This window comes from Lithobates pipiens, unplaced genomic scaffold, assembly GCF_037356315.1.
Source record: "Lithobates pipiens isolate NorthernLeopardFrog02 unplaced genomic scaffold, aLitPip1_a1.2 Scaffold_16, whole genome shotgun sequence".
Taxonomy (NCBI): Eukaryota; Metazoa; Chordata; class Amphibia; order Anura; family Ranidae; genus Lithobates; species Lithobates pipiens.
This window is the reverse complement of record NW_027507748.1, coordinates 152,469,037-152,488,219: the sequence shown is the minus strand read 5'-3', so window position 1 is coordinate 152,488,219 and position 19,183 is coordinate 152,469,037. Positions and strand designations below refer to the sequence as shown.

General features: G+C 41.2%; 1 protein-coding gene across 3 annotated transcripts in view; it reads left to right on the top strand.

The window, feature by feature from the left end:
• LIMK1 (LIM domain kinase 1) overlaps positions 1–19,183 on the top strand; it is a 200,607-nt gene that overhangs the window by 124,541 nt on the left and 56,883 nt on the right. For all 3 annotated transcript variants that reach the window (XM_077480640.1, XM_077480638.1, XM_077480639.1), the window contains 3 exons: positions 14,526–14,664; positions 16,508–16,617; positions 18,676–18,846. In XM_077480640.1, the coding sequence (XP_077336766.1) occupies positions 14,526–14,664; positions 16,508–16,617; positions 18,676–18,846 (420 nt within the window). The remainder of the gene's footprint in view (positions 1–14,525; positions 14,665–16,507; positions 16,618–18,675; positions 18,847–19,183) is intronic.

Below are 19,183 nucleotides of genomic sequence, written 5' to 3'. Positions count from 1 at the left end.
GGGGCAGGAAGCACAAGCTGAACTGGGGGGGGCAGGGAGCACAACGTGAACTGGGGGGGGGGGGCGGTAAAAGAAGTTGGATATGAGGAGAAGCAGGGAATCGGCATAGATCAGCAGGGGGGTCGCATATAGAGGAAATTAACTTTATATATTCCTCCATGCAGCCGCTGAATGCTTGATTCTCCCCCTCTCCCTCCTGCAAGCATTCAGTGGCTGCATGGAGGAATATAGAAACTAATTTCCTCTATATGCGACCCCCCCTGCTGATCCTCCTATCCAGGCACACATGGCGGACTGCATGGGCGGGCATCTCCTCCTCCAGATCACAGAGCTGGCTGGGTCTGTGTTCGGTGGCCCCCGCCCTGACTGTGTTACAGTGCGGCCGCCGAACACAGAGCCAGCCAGCTCTGTGATCCGCAGGAGAAAGGGGAGAGCAGGCGGCCTACCGGGAAATCTCCCGGTATCCCAGTAAGCCAGTCCGGCCCTTCTCCTGATGATCACAGTAATACCACATACCTGTATGTTATTTGATGTTCGTACCTGTAGTAGGGCCCAGAAACATAAGTGCAATTGTTGCTTTGTTTTTTATCCTACCTAAAAACACCCTGACGCAGATACCAATGAAAAAAAATGCTGTTTTTTTAAAATTCTAACTAAAATACACAGACTTTAACCTTTGATACCGACCTTTGACTTTTTTCTCCATTCAAGACTATAAAAAAACAAGGGCAGGCTGTATAGTGACTGATCACTGTGATAGCCAATCGTGGGCTATCACATTGATCAGGAATCGGGCCTCCTGGGTTCCCAATTGTTAGTACAGGACCCTGGGCTCTCTGTGAGATCCCGTTCCCTGTGCTGTGTAGCACTTCCAGCTCAAACATAGGTGCACATACTGTATATGTGATCCCATGGATAAAGACCCATTTCCTTGAGGCCACATATATGTGTAAAGTTGGTGGGAAGGAGTTAATGGAGAACAATGGTGACCCATGCATTGTGGGTGCAAGGGGCGCTGTCCGCCCTATCGCTGCCATCGCCCTCCCTATACATGCGCCAGACCCCTTTCAGGACGCCGGACACATGGACTCCTCTGCAGGGAATTTTTTTAAGCACCTGATTAGAGCCAAAGACTCTAATAGGCTTCAAAATAGGGTGGGCTCGGGGGGTGCAGAGAATGCATCATGAGAACCACCCAATTCTGTGACCATAGCAAATTAATTTTCGCTTTTTTCTCACTACATTGCCTCTCCGCCAGTCAGGAGGCAGGTCAGTGAGACCTGTTTCCTGATTGGCCAAAGCGCCATGCAGTCCTTTTGGAGGGGAGACATGCAGAGGAGACATGCGCTTGAGGAATGGACACCTCTGCTGCTGCCTGCACTCTGGAGGAGACACCGGATGAGAGGACACCACAGCTCGGGTGGAAGGGCCGGGGGGCTGCCTTCAGAGCGCATGGGGGTTGCTCTCAGTGCCACGAGCCCCCGGTCGCCCCTGTCCAACCAAGGCCTGTTACCAGGTGAGCTAATCTCTGCACAGGCACAGGGAGCATATCCATCTGGGCAGGAGAGATTGATTGCAAGCTGCCAGGATGGGGTGACATGAGCATGGTGACAGGAGAAATCTGATCGGCACACCACTCATCTCATCCACATTGTTCAGCCAAACAGGGCTGGTAGAATCATACAACCACACTACTGCCAGTGCCAGCCAATTGCCTGCTCTGAGTCTGATCACCATATCACTACAATTGCCAACCAATTGTGTGTTCTGAGTCTGATCATAGAACCATACCACTGCCAGTGCAAACCAACTGTGTTTTCCAAGTCTGATCACCAGATCACTGGTCTGGAATGCTGAGCTGTATGACCATGATCTGTGAGGCTGAGCTATGGACCATGATCTGTGAGGCTGCTCTATATACCATGATCTGCGAGGCTTTGCTATATACCATGGTCTGTGAGGCTGCTCTGTATACCATGATCTGTGAGTCTGCACCATATACCATGATCTGTGAGGCTAAGCTATATACTCTGTCCTGTGATGCTGAGCTATATACTCTGTCCTGGGACGCTGAGCTATATATCTTGATCTGTGAGGATAAGCTATATACCCTGATCTGTGATGCTGAGCTAGTTACTCTGTCCTGTGATGCTGAGCTATATACTCTGTCCTTTGATGCTGGGGCTGTATACTCTGTCCTGTGATGATGAGGCTGTATACTCCTGACATGGGTGGAAGCAAGTGGATACAGGGGACGGAGTGGGTGGATTCTATAAGGGGTGGGACTTATGAGAAGTGGGAGGGGTCAAAGAGGAAGTGCGGGGTCACCAGCCACCACTGATGGAGAAAATTATGTTCCAGCCTTTCTCCAATCACACATGACCAGAAGACTAAATCCTTTTGCTTTTGACTACAGTACATAATTTATAGGCACCAGAAATCCTGCCCTGAACATTTGGGGCCAGGTTCAGTTAATATTTTTTTCCCTTTTCCCATAACCTCTAAATCCACCCTAAAATAAAAGTTCAAAGAAAACCTAACACAAACTTTTATTCCCTTAACCTAGCCTTGAAGATTTCACCTTGATACATTAATGCCCCTTTTACACATGTGGCCCGTTGACAAATGAAAAATGGACATGAGTGCATTCTATGGAAAAACAAATGTAAATGGATGATCATCCATTTACATCAGTTTCCATCCGCATCCATCAACATCTGTGTTTTGAATTGGATCAAAGCTCAGTGCAGCGATCGGGGATGAGCTGTGTCCCTCGGACATAGCCCATCCCTGATCAGGGTAAAGGGCCAATGAAATTGGCTCTTTACCATGTGACCGGCTGTGTCCAATCACAGCTGGTCACATGTGTTAGGCTTGTGATCGCCGCTCGTGCCCATCCCCAAGCAGGGTAAAGAACCAATGAAATGGAAAATTGGGTCCGATGGATATTCGGATGGAATCAGTCCGATGCATACCACACACAGTCGGATTATCCGATGACGCGGTCCGATAGGACACATTCTGACGGATTCTCTGACCGTATGTACAAGGGCCTAGAACGCCTGATGATGCTCCCTGCATGTTGAGCCTCTTTATGTGACCAGGCTGTGTAAACATCTCATGTGGTATCGCCATACTAGGGAAAAGTATCAGAATGTGTTTTGGGGGGTAATTTTTGCTTTATTTTCTTTCCACATTTCCCAAAAACTTTTTGGAAAAAAAATGACATGTTCAAAAGACTCGTTATGCCTCATACAATATACTTTGGTTTGTTTGCTTTCCAAAATTGGGTCATTTTGTGGGTAATTCCATTGACCTGGTGCTCCAGGATCTTCAAAAGTGTAATAGGTTGTTAGGAAATTTAATGTAATTTATGCTCCTAGAGCGCCTGACAGTGCTGCCTGCATTATGGACCTCTCCACGTGGCCAGACTGTGTAAAAGTCTCACACATATGGTATCATCATACTCAGGAGGAGTAGCAAAATGTATTTTGAGGTGTAATTTTTCCTATGTACGTGCTATGTGTTAGAAATAACTTATAAATTGACCACTTTGTATAAAAAAAAAAGTTTTCATTTTCTTTCCAGGTTTTCAAAGACTTTTGGAAAAAAAATAACCATTCAAAGGACTCATTATGCCTCATAGATTATACGTTGGGGTGTTTTCTTTCCATTTTGTGGGTAATTCCATTGTCCTGGTGCTCCAGGCCCTTCAAAAGTGTGATGGGTAGTCAGGAAACTAAATGTGTAATTTATGCTCCTAGAATGCCTGATGATGCTCCCTGCATGTCGGGTCACTCTATGTGGCTAGACTGTGAAAAAGTCTTACACATGTGGTATTGTCATATTCGGGAGGAGTAGCAGAATTATTTTGGGGTGTAATTGGGGTGTAATTGGAAGTATGCATATGCTGTGTATGAGAAATAACTTGTTGTTATGACCATTTTATGTAAAAAAAAAATATATATATAATAATTTCTCAATTTTCCCAAGAATTGTGGGAAAAAATTACAACTTAAAAACTGATCATGCCTCTTACTAAATACCTTGGACTGTCTACTTTTCAAAAAAGGGGTCATTTGGGAGGTATTTGTACTATCCCGACATTTCAGGGCCTCAAGATTTGAGATAGGCTGTCAGTGCATCAGGTGTGATCAATTTTCAATGATTTGCACCATAGCTTGTAGAGTAGACTCTATAACTTTCACACAGAACAAATCATATCCAATAATTTGGGTTATTTTTACCAAAGATATGTAGCAGTATACATTTTGGCCCAAATTTGGGAACAAAAATCACTTATTTGCAAAATTTTATCACAGAAATTTTTAAAAAAAAGTGTTTTTTTCTTACAAATTTTCACTATTTTTTTACTTATGTCGCAAAAAATAAAAAAAACGCAGTGGGGATTAAATACCATCAAAATAATACCCTTTTTGTGTGAAAAAAAAAATTATAAAAATGTTGTTTGGGTAAAGTGTTGCATTATAAAAATTTTGTTTGGATACAGTGTTGCATGACTGAGTAATTGCCATTCAAATTGCGAGAGAGCTGAAAGCTGAAAATTGGTCTGAGAAGGAAGGGCATATAAGTGCCCTGTATTGAAGTGGTTAAAAAAAAAAACAGATCGAATGAAAAACACGTGTAAACTGAGAAACGTTTTTGTATTGGTAGTGGATGTAAAAAAAAATGATGAGAAGTGGATGAGCAGCTGATGAAAAACTGATGAGCAACTAAAGAAAAACTGATGAGCAGCTGATGAATAACTGATGAATACTGTTTTGACGTGACTGAACTGATGAACTGAACAGTCCGCATGTATGAAAGGGGCCTAATAGTTAACCTTTATGAATTCCAGATGCTTAAGAGCCCTTACACATTATGCCGCCTAGGGCGGCAGCGCTAAAACTGCTCTATTTTTAGTGCCGCCTTAACATCTTTTATCGGAGCTAATCACCCGCTAGCGGGGCAGCTTTAACCCCCCCGCTAGTGACCGAAAAGGGGTTAAATCCGCCTGCAAAACGCCGCCGCAACATGTTATCCTGCTGGACGTCAGATGACACCCAATCAGGATAACTCAACCACAGTAAATAACATGCAACCCAAAAAATGTCCCATAAGCCACATGTAGTGCAGCCCATTGAAATCAACAGGCTGCCCTATGCGGCAATAAAGGAAAAACAAGCCACAAAACATTCGCTCCCACTATGCTATCTGTGAATGGGGCCTGAAAGTGAAATTGGTGCATTAACACAAGAACAATGAGGCTCTGTTCACATCTGTGCGTTTCCTTGCATTTATTTCAGAAATGCGCTGCCGGGTGGGAGCCGGGTGGGAGCAGTCTACTCCTGATAGGACGTTCAAGGAACGTCCTTCAGAAGTAGCGGGATCGCAGCGGCGCGATCCCGATGTGCTCGTGTCACCCGGACACGGCACATCTCAGATCGGCAGGAGGGCTCTGTGATTGGCCCTCCTGATCACATGACGGCTGTGTGCAATCACGGCCGTCATGTGATGTAAACAAACAGCCGGTTGCTAGGCAATCGGCTCTCCTCTCCTCACACGGAAGTCATTGCTGAGGAGAGGAGAGCAGATTGCTGCAGCCGGCTGATGATCAGTGAGTATGAGCTGTTTTTTACAGCTTTTTACTCACTGATCACCAGTCTAGTGTCAACACACAACACACCACACAGTACAAACACAGTCCCCACACATGTCCCCAAAACATACATGTCCCCAAATAATAAAAACACATGTCCCTAATAATAAAAACATGTACCCCACATATGTCCCACTAAAATCACATGTCCCAATGATTATCTGCACACATCTGTATATGATCATTTGCGTACATATGTCCGTGATCACACAAACCAATTATTATACACTTAATGGAATTTTTTTTACCAAAAACATGTAGCAGAATACATTTTGGCTTAAATTTATGACAAAATTTGATTTTATTGGATTTCTTTTCAAATAGAAAAAAGAAAATATTGTTTTTTTTCCAAATTTCCGCTTTTTTTGTGCTTATATCGCAAAAAATAAAAAACGGAGTCGTGAATAAATAACACCAAAATAAAGCTCTATTTGTGTGAACAAAATGATAACAATTTCATTTGGGTACAGTGTAGCATGACCGCGCAATTGTCATTGAAAGCGCTAGAGCGATGAAAACTGAAAATTGGGCTGGGAAGGAAGGGGGCGAAAGTGCCCTGTATTGTAGTGGTTAAAAAAGCACCAAGCTCTGCTCTAAAAAAAAAGTTCTGAAGCTTCTTTGGGGTGATTGCTGTGTGTAGGGCAACCCATTCAGGTGGGTGGGCTGCTCTATGTGTGATGAGTGAAAATGCTCGAAAACACCTCCCCACCTCGATAAAAAACAAAAAAACAAAACACACAGGCAGAGATGTGAACGTGGCTGGACAGCTGAGTGTTTCTGTCCACTCCCTTCTATCTACTTGTATAAAGATGACCATACACTATGCAGTCTGATTGTATGTTTTGTATTTAGTGAGAAGGATGATCACTGAGATTGATTAAATTTCATTTAACCACTTTCAGACCGGACCATTTTGCTGGCTTAAGACCAAACCACTTTTTAAATGAATGAATGAATGAAATACTTGTATAGCGCACAATGCGAACTGAATCGCCTCTAGGCCCTACTTTTTGCGATTCAGCACTGCGTCGCTTTAACTGACATTTGCGTGGTCATGCGACCTGGCTCCCAAACAAAATTTATGTCCTTTTTTCCCACAAATAGAGCTTTCTTTTGGTGGTATTTGATCACCTCTGCGGTTTTTATTTTTTGCGCTATAAACAAAAATAGAGCGACAATTTTGAAAAAAACGCATTATTTTTTACTTTTTGTTATAATAAATATCCCCCAAAAATATATAAAAAAACATTTTTTTCCCTCAGTTTAGACCGATTCGTATTCTTCTACATATTTTTGGTAAAAAAAATCGCAATAAGCGATTATTGATTGGTTTGCGCAAAAGTTATAGCGTTTACAAAATAGGGGATAGTTTTATGGCATTTTTATTAATATTTTTTTTTACTAGTAATGGCGTTGATCAGTGATTTTTATTGTGACTGCGACATTATGGCGGACATTCCCTGATGAAGTCACATGACCAGTGATGATACGCGTAGGAATACAGGAACACTATAGGAGAGATAGGAGGACACCGGAAGTGATGTACGGAGTACGAGGGTGGTGCTCGTTCCTTTTATGCTGTGTTTTTATCCATGATCTTTGTAATTAAATGTGAGTACCCAGGACTATGTCCTTTTTATAATAAAGTAGAAACATTGGTACATACTTCACCATTGGAGCTCATTTTTTTCTTCTATGGATATTACTTATGGTTTATGGCTGAGCACCTAGAGGGAACTGCCTGCAGTATTTACACCAGCTGACAGCAACATTTTATCTGTTGGAATTAATAAATGCTGCTTACAGCAGTGAGGTAAGGTAGCCATTGCACCTAGTGTGTGAACACCTTATTTTGAGGATTCACAAGACCACCGGTGGAATCACTTCTCCGCTCACGGAGTCTGTTTACTTTATGGCACTGTGTGGACTCACAGACTGCATGATTGAATACAGATGGTTTTGATGTTGTGGATTGAGACACATTGGATTTTTATCGGACTTTAATTATTTATTCATTTATTTGCACTTCATGCACTTTATGGATTGAGACACATTGGATTTTTATTGGACTTTAATTATTTATTAATTTATTTGCACTTTATGCACTTTATGTTTCTATGCTTGGATCATTTATTTTATTCAATTATTCACACTGCACTTGATTGTATATTGCTTGTTAGGCACTGATGCACTTTAGAAGGTGTACATTTTGAAGTAATTAGTTGTGAGTAGATATATGTATTTATATTACCCTTAGTTTTGTGCACAAGTGCATCTATTGGTATTTATTTAGTTTATTTATTTACTTATTTAGTATTAATTTGGAGCACAACACCACTTACTAATTTGGTATTATGGCGGACACATTGGACATTTTTGACACATTTTTGGGACCATTGTCATTTATACAGCAATCAGTGCTATACAAATGCAGTGTTTTCTGTGTAAATGACACTGGCAGTGAAGGGGTTAACCAGGGGGTGGCAGTGTAGGGGTTAAGTGTTCCTAGGGGCGTGTTATTAACTGTGGGGGGCTGGGCTTTTTTTTAGTGAACACTGATCTCTGCTCCAATCACATGGAGCAGAGATCAGCGTCACTTGTTGCTAGGCAGAACGGGGAGATGCTGTTTACAACAGCATCTCCTCGTTCAGCCGCCCCGTGAGACAGTCGCGGGTATCCCCACGGCGATCGAGTCCTCGGGACCCGCGACCGGACTCACGGGGGCCCCGACGGAACGGCAGCTCGCCGCCGCCGGGGCGCACGCGATGGCATGGCGGCATTTAAAATTGGACGTACCTGTACGCCAATATGCCTGCCCGTGCCATTCTGCCGATGTAGATCAGCGTGCCGGTCGGGAAGTGGTTAAAAAACGTGCAGCTGGGAATGGGTGGGTAGGTAGGAGGGTGGATGATGCAGGGTTTGTGATAATGAGTGCAGCTGGTTAACTTTTGCCTGTGTCATGACCTAAAGCCTGACCAGGAAGTAAGGCAGAAACAATGGATACGTTTGTACATTTGGAAACATGAATGTGGATAAGTGAAGTAAGTGACTGTAGATTTAATGGATATTTTTGCAAAAAAAGTACATTAATGCTTTATTGGTACATAGGGGAGCTGGCTTTTAGAAAAAAGAAAAAGAAAGAAAAAAGGTGAACAAGGGAGAATTTATCCTTTAACCTAACTCTGAAAGGATCCTTAATACTTATTGATCCTACTAGCCTTAACCCTAAACATAACCCCTTAACACCTGGCCTTAGCACTATTTTTTGCATAGTCTTTAGCACCCCTTCAGATCTATGCTGATCCTTGTGGTGCATTAATGCATGCTATGTCATATGTTATAGAGTGTTGTGTTAATGCGCAAAAAGAACCTAAAAGCAAGCATACACTTTCTTCAGACATCAACCTTAAAGCGGTTGTAAACCCAATGTGAAAAAAAACTAACACCTGCAAGACAAAGGCATAATGAGCTAGTATGCATAGCATAACAGCTCATTATGTAATACTCACCTGAGATCGAGGCCCTCACTGCGGTGCCCGTACAGAGCACCGGCCGGCGACATCACTCCCGGGGGTTACTTCTGGGTATCGCGGCTATGATTGGTGCTGTGATTGGCCGGAGCTGCAATAATGTCATTCCCGCACGAGAGCCGCTGGTAATGGCACAGTCTAACTGAAGCAACGGCGCGCACATGCCATTGCTTCAGTTTGCTTCAGTGCGCATATGTCGATGACGCTGGCACATGCAAATACAGAGGATATTTCCTAAACTGTGCAGGTTTAGGAGATATCCTGGGCTGCTATACGTAAGCCTTATTATAGGCTTACCTGTAGCAAAAAAGGGGTCTGTAAGGGTTTACAACCACTTTAATGTGCTTGGGTGCCATTGAAAATAATCACCCTTTTCCTAGTTGAACCCTAAAATGTAGACTAGCAACTGAATTACTGTTGAAACCTCATCATGGTGATTCTGTGTTAATTTGGAACTAGCCGATTCATACAAGTTTTGGTTACAACTGCTGCTGATTCATCGTGCCTCCAAAATAGTGGCCCCCAAATACATTTGTCCTTTTTGGTTATGTATTCATCAATAGAAGGCGCTTGGGCCACAATTGTAATCCTTCTGTTTTCTTAAAATTAACATTTGTGTACCTGTTCACTTTGAATGCTTCTTTGCATTATCTTGATGCAATGGATAGACTGGGTCTATTGCAGAAAATCCTCCCACAAATACTCTGTGTGACAGGAAATACTTCTGATGCGTGAAAGCTGTTGTTAAAGGGAACGTTCATATATTGTTTTTGTATGTATTTTCTTTTTTATATACGGATTATATCATTGGTGGTGCCCAACAGGCATGAGGCCTGCAATCTATTGGGCAGCAGTCAGGCAGAAGAGTGGCAGTGGGTTGCTGGGCTCTGGAATGCTTTCTGTGCTCCAACACCTGACACTGAAAAAAAGACTGTACTGTGAGATGAATTTATCTCTGCCCACAGTACAAGTAAAGCTCCGGCCTGGGAGAAAGTGTGTGATCATGTAAGTGATTACCAATGGGGGGTTGATGGAAGGGATTAGCTTTCACTGCCTTGATCACCAGTGCTGGGATTGGGAGATTGGGAGGTTAACTTTTACTGCAATTACCACCAATGCAGGGGGAATGGGGGGTTACATTTTACTGCCACTGGCCACCAGTGCAAGGGAGTGGGTTACATTTTATTGCTTCTGACCACCAATACAGGGTGGGTGGGGAAGTAAACTTCACTGCCAGTGACCAGTGGGTGTTAATAGTACTGACGGCAGTGCTGGGGGCTATTATTGCTACCATTTAGTTACACCATTGTTGGGGAGGGGGGTTATTATTGCGTCCACTGACACTAATTTTGGGGTGTATTATTACTGCCACTGGCACCAATACTGGAGTTATTGTACTCCAACGTCTTCGGTGTGAATGGCTGTATGCTGCAAAAAAAATGCAGAAGGACCAACATGTTTTGGGTGTATTGTAGCCCATTATTTTTGCCTGGGCTCCCTAACTTGATACAATACAATACACCTCAATGCACACTTTTTGTGAGTTCCTCAGGAAGTCTCAGTGGGCGCACTTGAGGCCTTCTGTAATTTTCAAGTTTACCACCGCTGGAAGTTCAGAACTGAAAAAAAATGTAAAAATTATACTTAGACAGTTTTTTTTTTTTTTTGGTCAAATAAATATGCTGCTCAAGCTCTCGTTTATAGCACTCTTTAGAAAAAAAATGGGTTTATAGAGCTAAATTGCGCAAGTTCCAGTTTATACACTCAGTTGAGTAACTAACCCGCTTCTTGCAATTGAATGTTTAAAGGCAAACAGTTTATTTTGGGGTTTCCCATAATGCTCTGCATTAAATATCCATTTGCAAAAAAAATAAATATATATACACATGGTAAAAGATAAAATAAGCAACAGTTTTTAGAACATATCAACAGAAATAATTGACTTAAACCCCTTATCTACCTTTAAATCGCATTGCCAAATGGTAATTTGGCATGTTGGGGATTGATGTCAGAACTACTGAGATCTTTGCGGCATAAAAATAAACAATACAATTACACAATAGGCAGATATTCAGGACCTGAGAAATAGTTTATGGTTACATATATCCAGGGGAGCAGTAACCAGCCTCTTGTTTTATTACTCTGTCATATATCATAGATAATCTCATTTATCAAGGGTAATCTTGATTTTTCTTGATACTATTTGCTCATAGACCCGGAAAATGTTGTTTTAAGAATGCGCCATTGTAAAAATTATCCTTTTTTTTTTTTTTTTTTTTTTCCCTTTTTGATTATAAAGTTCAGTTGTAGCCGTTCCCTGCAAATCACTTCATTTATAGTATCTAATGAAGACAATTTGATGATCTGAGACAGTTTACTGTTAGATATCTGTTATGACTAAATTGTACCTAGAAGACCTAGATGCAGCGTTTAGTCACAGATGTTTTTTTTTTTTTGCTGTATAAACTTGTGACCTTTTTTTAATACCAAACATTAGAGAAAAGCCCAGAAAATTTGCTTTTGGATATGTTTCGGGGTGCTGTGTTCTGCTCAAAGTTCTCATTTTAAAGGTTAATTCCAGCCAAAACCCAAATGCAAGTCCCCTTCTTATTGTCCCCTGTCCCCATGCTGTTTGAAAGGACTTCCCCAGCTGTATTTTATACTCCCCTTTTCTAGATATCTTCAGACTGGTTATGCATAATACACTTGTTGGTTATGTTGGAACACCCTCCTAACAGCCTCAAATGCAGAAACCCTATTGAAAAAATGGCTGTACTAGTACATCTCTTGCCGCCACCAGTCATATGCAATCCAACCTAGTAAATTTGAGGCTGGGTTCACACCTATGTGAATTGGATGTGGATTTCACGGCATCAAATTCGCATGGTAGGAGATTGTGACCAGCTCTCTATGTGTGAATTTGCACAGGAGTATTGTACGTCTTTTTGTCTGTTTCAGGCCCAAATTCAGCCAAAAAATGTGTGCTGAAATCGCATTTGAAACAGTGAATGGGGATTATGCAAGGACCCCTGCTGTGAGACTCCTGTGGCAATAGTGTGAGCCTTACTGTGATGAAGGACGCAGAATACAGCTAGTGCCCTTCTACTGACCCTGCAAAGTTGTCTGTGTTTTCTATGACTAAAGTAGATTACAAATGAAGGGACATTTATTGATATGTGTAATTTTAGAACAGCTACAGAGTTCTGGCCTGCATTAGTAGCAGAGTGACTGGTTTCACGTGTTACATGTTATTGCATGTAATCAAACACACAGAGAGCTCAGGAATCCAGTTTAATGAGGAAATCTTAGGCTTGATATTCCAGAATGTATCAAGCAGCTAAAGTACATCTTGATTTTACCAAGGCCAAATTCTTGCAGCCTTCTAAACAACAAAAATATTTGGTGTATAGCAAGTGTGGTGTGTTGGAAAAAGTTTCTGCATTTGTGTGGTTTGCCTTCCTTTTAACCAGTATATTTTGATTGTGCCATATATATATATATATATATATATATATATATATACATATATTTTTTAGGTATTTATCTATTTTAAAAACAAGGAATTGTTTAGACTCTGATATTACACTATTACATACATACACAGGATTCATAGATGAGGGTTCCTTTGTTTGACAGAGGTGAAAAGTGACAGTTCTACAGTCTACCCCCTGTTGTTGGCAGGATTGCCAAATTTGGAGCAGTGTTACATTCAATCGGCACCATCTAGTGTCTGGTATAAGGAACTGCAGTTTCAGAAACATGCATTTGCTAGATCTTACTATGTTTTAATACATTCTTACCATAAGTTTAGTGGAATATGCACATTAATGCTGTCGCTATGTCCTGCTGGTTGGGAAAATTTTTAGAAGCTGTCCATAAGATGGGAAAGCCCCAAACTATACATCTTATTGTTGTGTATGTCTAGTCGCCCATATTTAGTTCAGCCATCTCCTTCATAGCTGTGGTCCATAGGAAGGTCAATACTCATAACTAGTTAGAATTTAAAAACATGGAACAAAATCCTACATGTACATAGGGGACAAAACTGTAAAAAAAAATGTAATGATAGATTTTCTTTAAAGAAATCTGTCCCAAGAGAAATATGTCTGTTGCCATTACTGGACTGGTCCTTTGGAACTGCTGGTTGTCTGGCTGTTTTACTGATGTTTAAGCTTTAAGACATTCTGGGGTTGATTTACTAAAACTGGAAAGTGCAAAATCTGGTGCAGCTCTGCGTAGAAATCAACCAGCTTCCAGATTTTATTGTTAAAGCTTAATTGAACAAACTGAAGTTAGAAGCTCACAATCAAAGAAATCCAGTATTTGCCTCAACACTTCACCTTTATTGTTCCTTCATGCAAAAGACATCACATGCAGGGTACAGTAAAAGTTCACACGATTTGCGCTGTGACTAGCACTTTCTTATAACCTAATTGGAGTTATGAGTAAGCGCTAGTCACAGCGCAAAACATGTCAACTTTTTATGTACCCTGCACTGTCTGTGCTGTCTGATTCATGAAGGATCAATAAAGGTGAAGAGTTGAGGCAAATACCAGATTTCTTTTGATTGTGTATCTGCAGATTGTGTATCTGTGTATCTTTAACTCAGAAGTATTAGATCACACACAAGCAGCCAGCTCTGTCTTTACAGGTATATTTCAGAATGCAGCAATAAATTACACTGGTCATGATTGATGGATCTGTCTATAGGACTATGGTATACGTTTTTACCATAGTTGTCAGATAGTGGTACTTTCTTGGAACATTACAATTTTTTTTGATTATAAAAATTACTCTTATAAAAAAAGTTAAAGTGATACTAAAGTCTTGTTTTTTTTTTTTAGTTAAAAATAACAAACATGTTATACTTACTTGCCATGTGTAATGGTTTTGGACAGAGCAGCCCCAATCCTCCTCTTCTCCAGTCCCTCTTCAGTGCGCCTGGCCCCTCCCTCCTGTTGAGTGCCCCCACAGCAAGCAGCTTGCTGTGGTGGCACCCGAGCCAAGCCAAAGCTCTGTGTGTCCATTCAGACACAGAGCTGCTGCTGGCCCTGCCCCCATTCTTTCCTCATTAGCTAACTGACTTTGATTGACAGCAGTGGGAGCCAATGGTGTCGCACTGCTGTCTCAGCCAATGTGGAGGGGAGTCCTGGGCAGCCGACACACTGCTGCAACATCGCTGGATCTAGATGGGGCTCAAGTAAGAATTAGGTGGGCTAAGGGGGCTGCTGCACACAGAATGTTTTTTTTTTTATCTTGATGCATAGCATGCATTACTTTAATCATATTTATGTTTATTTGCTTATTTTAATAGTGATATGATTCCTCTTTTACAGGTGCAGTGACTGTGGTGTGTCTTTGTCCCATCGGTACTATGAAAAGGATGGAAGACTGTTCTGTAAAAAGCACTACTGGGCACGGTTTGGTGGCATGTGTCAGGGTTGCTTAGAGCATATCACTAAAGGACTAGTAATGGTATGTACAGTAAAAATCAACTGCCACCTCCCAAAGGTCTTACATATATACTTCTTGTTTCTGTGTGTTGTGATTGTGAGTTGTAGCATTCCCTATGCTAAAGGCTCAAAAGTGGTTTCACTGCAGCAAAAAACAATTTTTTTAAGGAAGGGAGTGGAGGCAGAGGCATTGTTCATTAGAGTTGCACTTTGTATAAATGCTAGTTGGTACCTGAAATTAACAGAAGTAGGATGTTACTACAGACCCAGATCTTTCATGTAAATGGTATTTTACTTCCAAACGCTACAAGCTGAACCATAAAAGCATGCAAATGTAGATGGTTACTCACTTTGACAATTTAAAACTGGATTTTGCATATTTATTGGAAGCGGCCCAGGAACATAAAGCCTCAAGGCTCTCAGCGGAAATTCAGAAGGCTCAATAATACAGTGCCAATGTCAAATACATGCAAATCCCTTTCAGAAACCATGGTTGTATTGTCAGCCTTGTCATATGTATATTTTTTTTAATATGAAGCAGTGTATGAGATAAAAATAATACATTTTATCAAGACAATGCTAGATATACTACAGCTTATTAATGCTACTGCAGGATAGAACTTGGCTGAGGGAGGTAGGGGTCATGTGCTAATAAGATATGTTGGTCTGGTGGCCTTGGGTAGAGATACATTCAGACATTACTCAGAGCAGAACGAACAGTCAGTGACACATGCTGCATATGATCGCTATCTGCTCGCAGATCTGTGATCACCACTCCTGACAGAGAAGAGAAGTCTCTCTGCGGCAACTGCTTTTGCAGCTCTGAGCTGTCTAGTGACTGAATGCTAAGAGCTGCAAAAGAAACTGATGTGAAAATGCCTTTCACAATAAACCATAGCTGTTGGGAACACTCACCCTTCCCTACGCCCACCAATTAATAAGACACCATGACAACATTACATTGTACACTTTTTTTTAACTCACAGAAATCTGTTATTACCATGAAACAAGTCGGTTGTATCTGTCCCCAAGGCCAAAGAGTTTGAGTCTTTCCCTGTGCTAATGGTATCTAAAACATTTTATTTTGTAACATGTCTGTTAAGCTAAGTTCACACCTGAGCGATGCAGAGAAAGGCTGCAGGGTCGCCTTTTTTTGCACGAGTTTGTGGTGCGTTTTTTGGAGCGCCATAATTCATTTTGAATGGGCTTTCCTCCTTTCCAAAAATGCACCACAGAAGCCCAAGTACCAAATTTTGCCACTGAGCCAGGCACATTTGGTGCTGCTTCTTTTTTTTTTGCTGCAATCTTTGTGCGTTTTTTTTTTCACGACAATCGTGGGAAAATGACCCATACATTTGGGGTGCCCTTAAGAAATAATGCCAGTGCAAACGCTGGGATTCTGGAGAATCAGGCAGAATCGCGTGATTCTGTCTGCAATTCGGAAACGCTATAACCCATGTTTCACACATGCAGTGTGGGAAACACAGCAATCCTTGTGTATTTCCTGCACCACTTTTAAATTGCACAGTGTTTGCAATCTGCTGTGGGTGTAAGTACAAAGTTACTAACTCCCCAAACGCATCTCAGTTACAGTAGTTTGCCCACACCGGATTGCATGGTACAAAATCACCATGTGATATGGTTGCGGTGCTGCTCCAAAAAAGGTACCTGCACTACGGTGCGATTTGAGCCCATTCAAAATGAATGGGCTCATATTGCACCACACTGAATCGCATGTGAATGGCATGGGAACGTGGTGCGATTTAAATACAGTTCATAGTGTGAACCTAGACTAAAAGTTGTCCTCTGAAATTTATGCTTCTTGTGCAGTATTTTAATCAAATTATATTTTTCTTTTTTTACAGGTAGCAGGAGAGCACAAGTATCATCCAGAATGCTTCTTGTGTTCACGATGTACCTCTTTCATTGGTGATGGAGAGACATATGCTCTAGTGGAAAGGTCAAAATTGTACTGGTAAGAAAGAAAACATTTATTTTGGGGGCTAAAGACAACATAATGGACTGGTTTTAAATGTTACTTTGTTGTACATGGAAATATCCATTCCAGAAATAATAGGAGACAAAAAAAAAAAAACGAAAGCAATTGTACTAGAATTCTGTAAAAGAAACCGATTGCATTGCCTAAACAGAAGATATTTTCTTGTCATTTTCACAATAATCCGTATTTATATAACATGCACCCCAATTTAAGAAGGAAGTTTCAGGAAAAAATAAATAAATGTTCAGTGTGCATCAATGCAGCCTGATTAGTGCCCATCTGCAGCCTCAATTCAGCCTAATCTGTGCCCATCTGCAGCCTGATCTGCGCCCATCTCCTCCATCAATGTAGCTCACCATCTCTCATTTCTCTCAGGAAATCACTGAGCCGTCATCTCCTGTTTACTCGGCTTTCAGTCGGCAGTCACATACACAGTCCTGCCTCCGCCATCAGCATTGGACCAGCTCCTGTGATAGACAGAACACTGGTCCAAAGGTGGCGGAGGCGGGACTGTGTGTGTGACGTGAGAGCCAAGAGGAGATGATGACTCAGTGAATTCCAGTGGCACTCGCCCCTCTCCTTCCCCTCCGAGGTACGCTGTTGGCGTATAACAGACACCCGCAATTTTACCCCTATTTTCAGGGGAAATAAGTGCATGTTATACGCCAATAAATACGGTAATCCAAATCTTTAGAGACTATAGGAGCCCTGCAAACAATATTTTTTATGGCAAGTTGTGCAAAGTATTCATTTCATAGCGCCTCATACCTATTTATCAAACTGGCATACAGTTGTTTGATCAAATGATTGCATGATACAACTGTGAAGTATTATTTGGAGAACATTGAGACAGGATAACTATATAGAATTAGAGGACCAAAAAAAACCTGACAGTAGGTAATAATGTTAAAACGTATCTAAACCCAAAAAACAAAAATGTAATATATTGTGGCTCACAAATCCTTAGATGTAGTAACATTTGTTTTCTTTTTTTTCTTTTACTTTTTTTTCCCTTTTTACTTTTACCTGGTGGTCTTCTAAGTCAATTTTTTTATTTCTTTATATACCAGCCTGTAATACCCCATCATTACTAGGCCATTTTCAGTGCTCTGATAGTCCCACTGATAATTACTCTGTACTCATTGTAGCCAAATGTATTTTATATAATTTGTTTAGACAGGTAGAGCTTTCTTTTAGTGGTTTAATAACCACTGTTTTTTTTTTTTGTTTTGTTTTTTTTTTAAATAGAAAAGAGACCTTTTTTTTTTAAAAAAATCCTTAATTTCTGTTAACCACTACAGCCCCAGATACTATACTGGCTTTGAGTGTGTGCACATTTGTATAGCCGACTGTTGGCTTTAACGTGAAAGTGACACAAGCGGTTATGAAGCCGCCTGATCACCTCCTCAACCTTTCCCTTTGTGACCCCCCCTCCCCCCATGTACACCGGGCGCCGATGTCCCACCTGCAGGTCATGGGGAGTGTCGCTTGATGGAGCAGAGGGATTGCAACCAGCATCTATTCGTTGTTCCTCCCTGATGTGAATGGACATGTATGATGTCACTTCCTGGTCCAACGCTGTCATTTATCTGGATCGCTGCCCGGGAAAACAGCTGATGGAATACAATCTGTGTTCAATTAGCTTCACTGCAGTATAATGGAGACATCCAGGTTCTAATAGACCCCAGATGTTTCCTTAGGTAGATAAAGGAGCCACCCTAAGATGGCATGTGTGTTACTGGCAGGATCACCAGGTGAAAATAAAGGGGAAAAAGACTGAAAAAATTAAAATAACGCTGCCACCACATTGGCAAGCTGCAATATAATAATAATTTATTTTCCTGGGTTTAAATACACTTTAAGTACAGCATCTCTTCTTAAAATAGAAGGTATTCATATATTATTTATATTTAAAGATAAAAAAAATAAAGCAAGGGGATTTAAAGCTGAACTCAGGAAAAGAGTCAAATATTCAGTTGAAATACTTGTGTAAAGAAGACAAATAACAATATATGTTGCTCATGTTTGTTACAGTGGACCATGCTACTATCAAATCTCATTGACTCCAGTGATTGACTCTCCAGTCTCTCGATCACCGCACATAGTGACTCTGGTATCTCTTCCTGCATCAGATGGCAGACGGGGGTTGTCTGTTTCCATCACTCCATCCTGTGCTGAGCACTCTCACACTGTGCGAGTCCGTGAGTAAGTACTTCTGTTTTTTATTCTTTTCGATAGACATATTTTGTCACTGACCTCTCTATAGACTCTTTAAATCAGGGTTCCTCCAGAGGTCCTTTAGCAATGAGCAATTTCTGCCTCACAGATAAGTTCCCACTGACACCATTGACCTTTTTAGCTATCTACTGTATAAGGAGAGAATTCTTCCCAATTACCATCATACTAATGTATCATGAGCTATAGATATAGTAATTTTTTAGCAGGGGTTGCTGAGACTGGTAAGTTATTTCAAGGGCTCCTCTGTATTGAAAATGTTGACAAGGGCTGCTTTAAAGTGGTTGTAAACCCTTACAACACACTT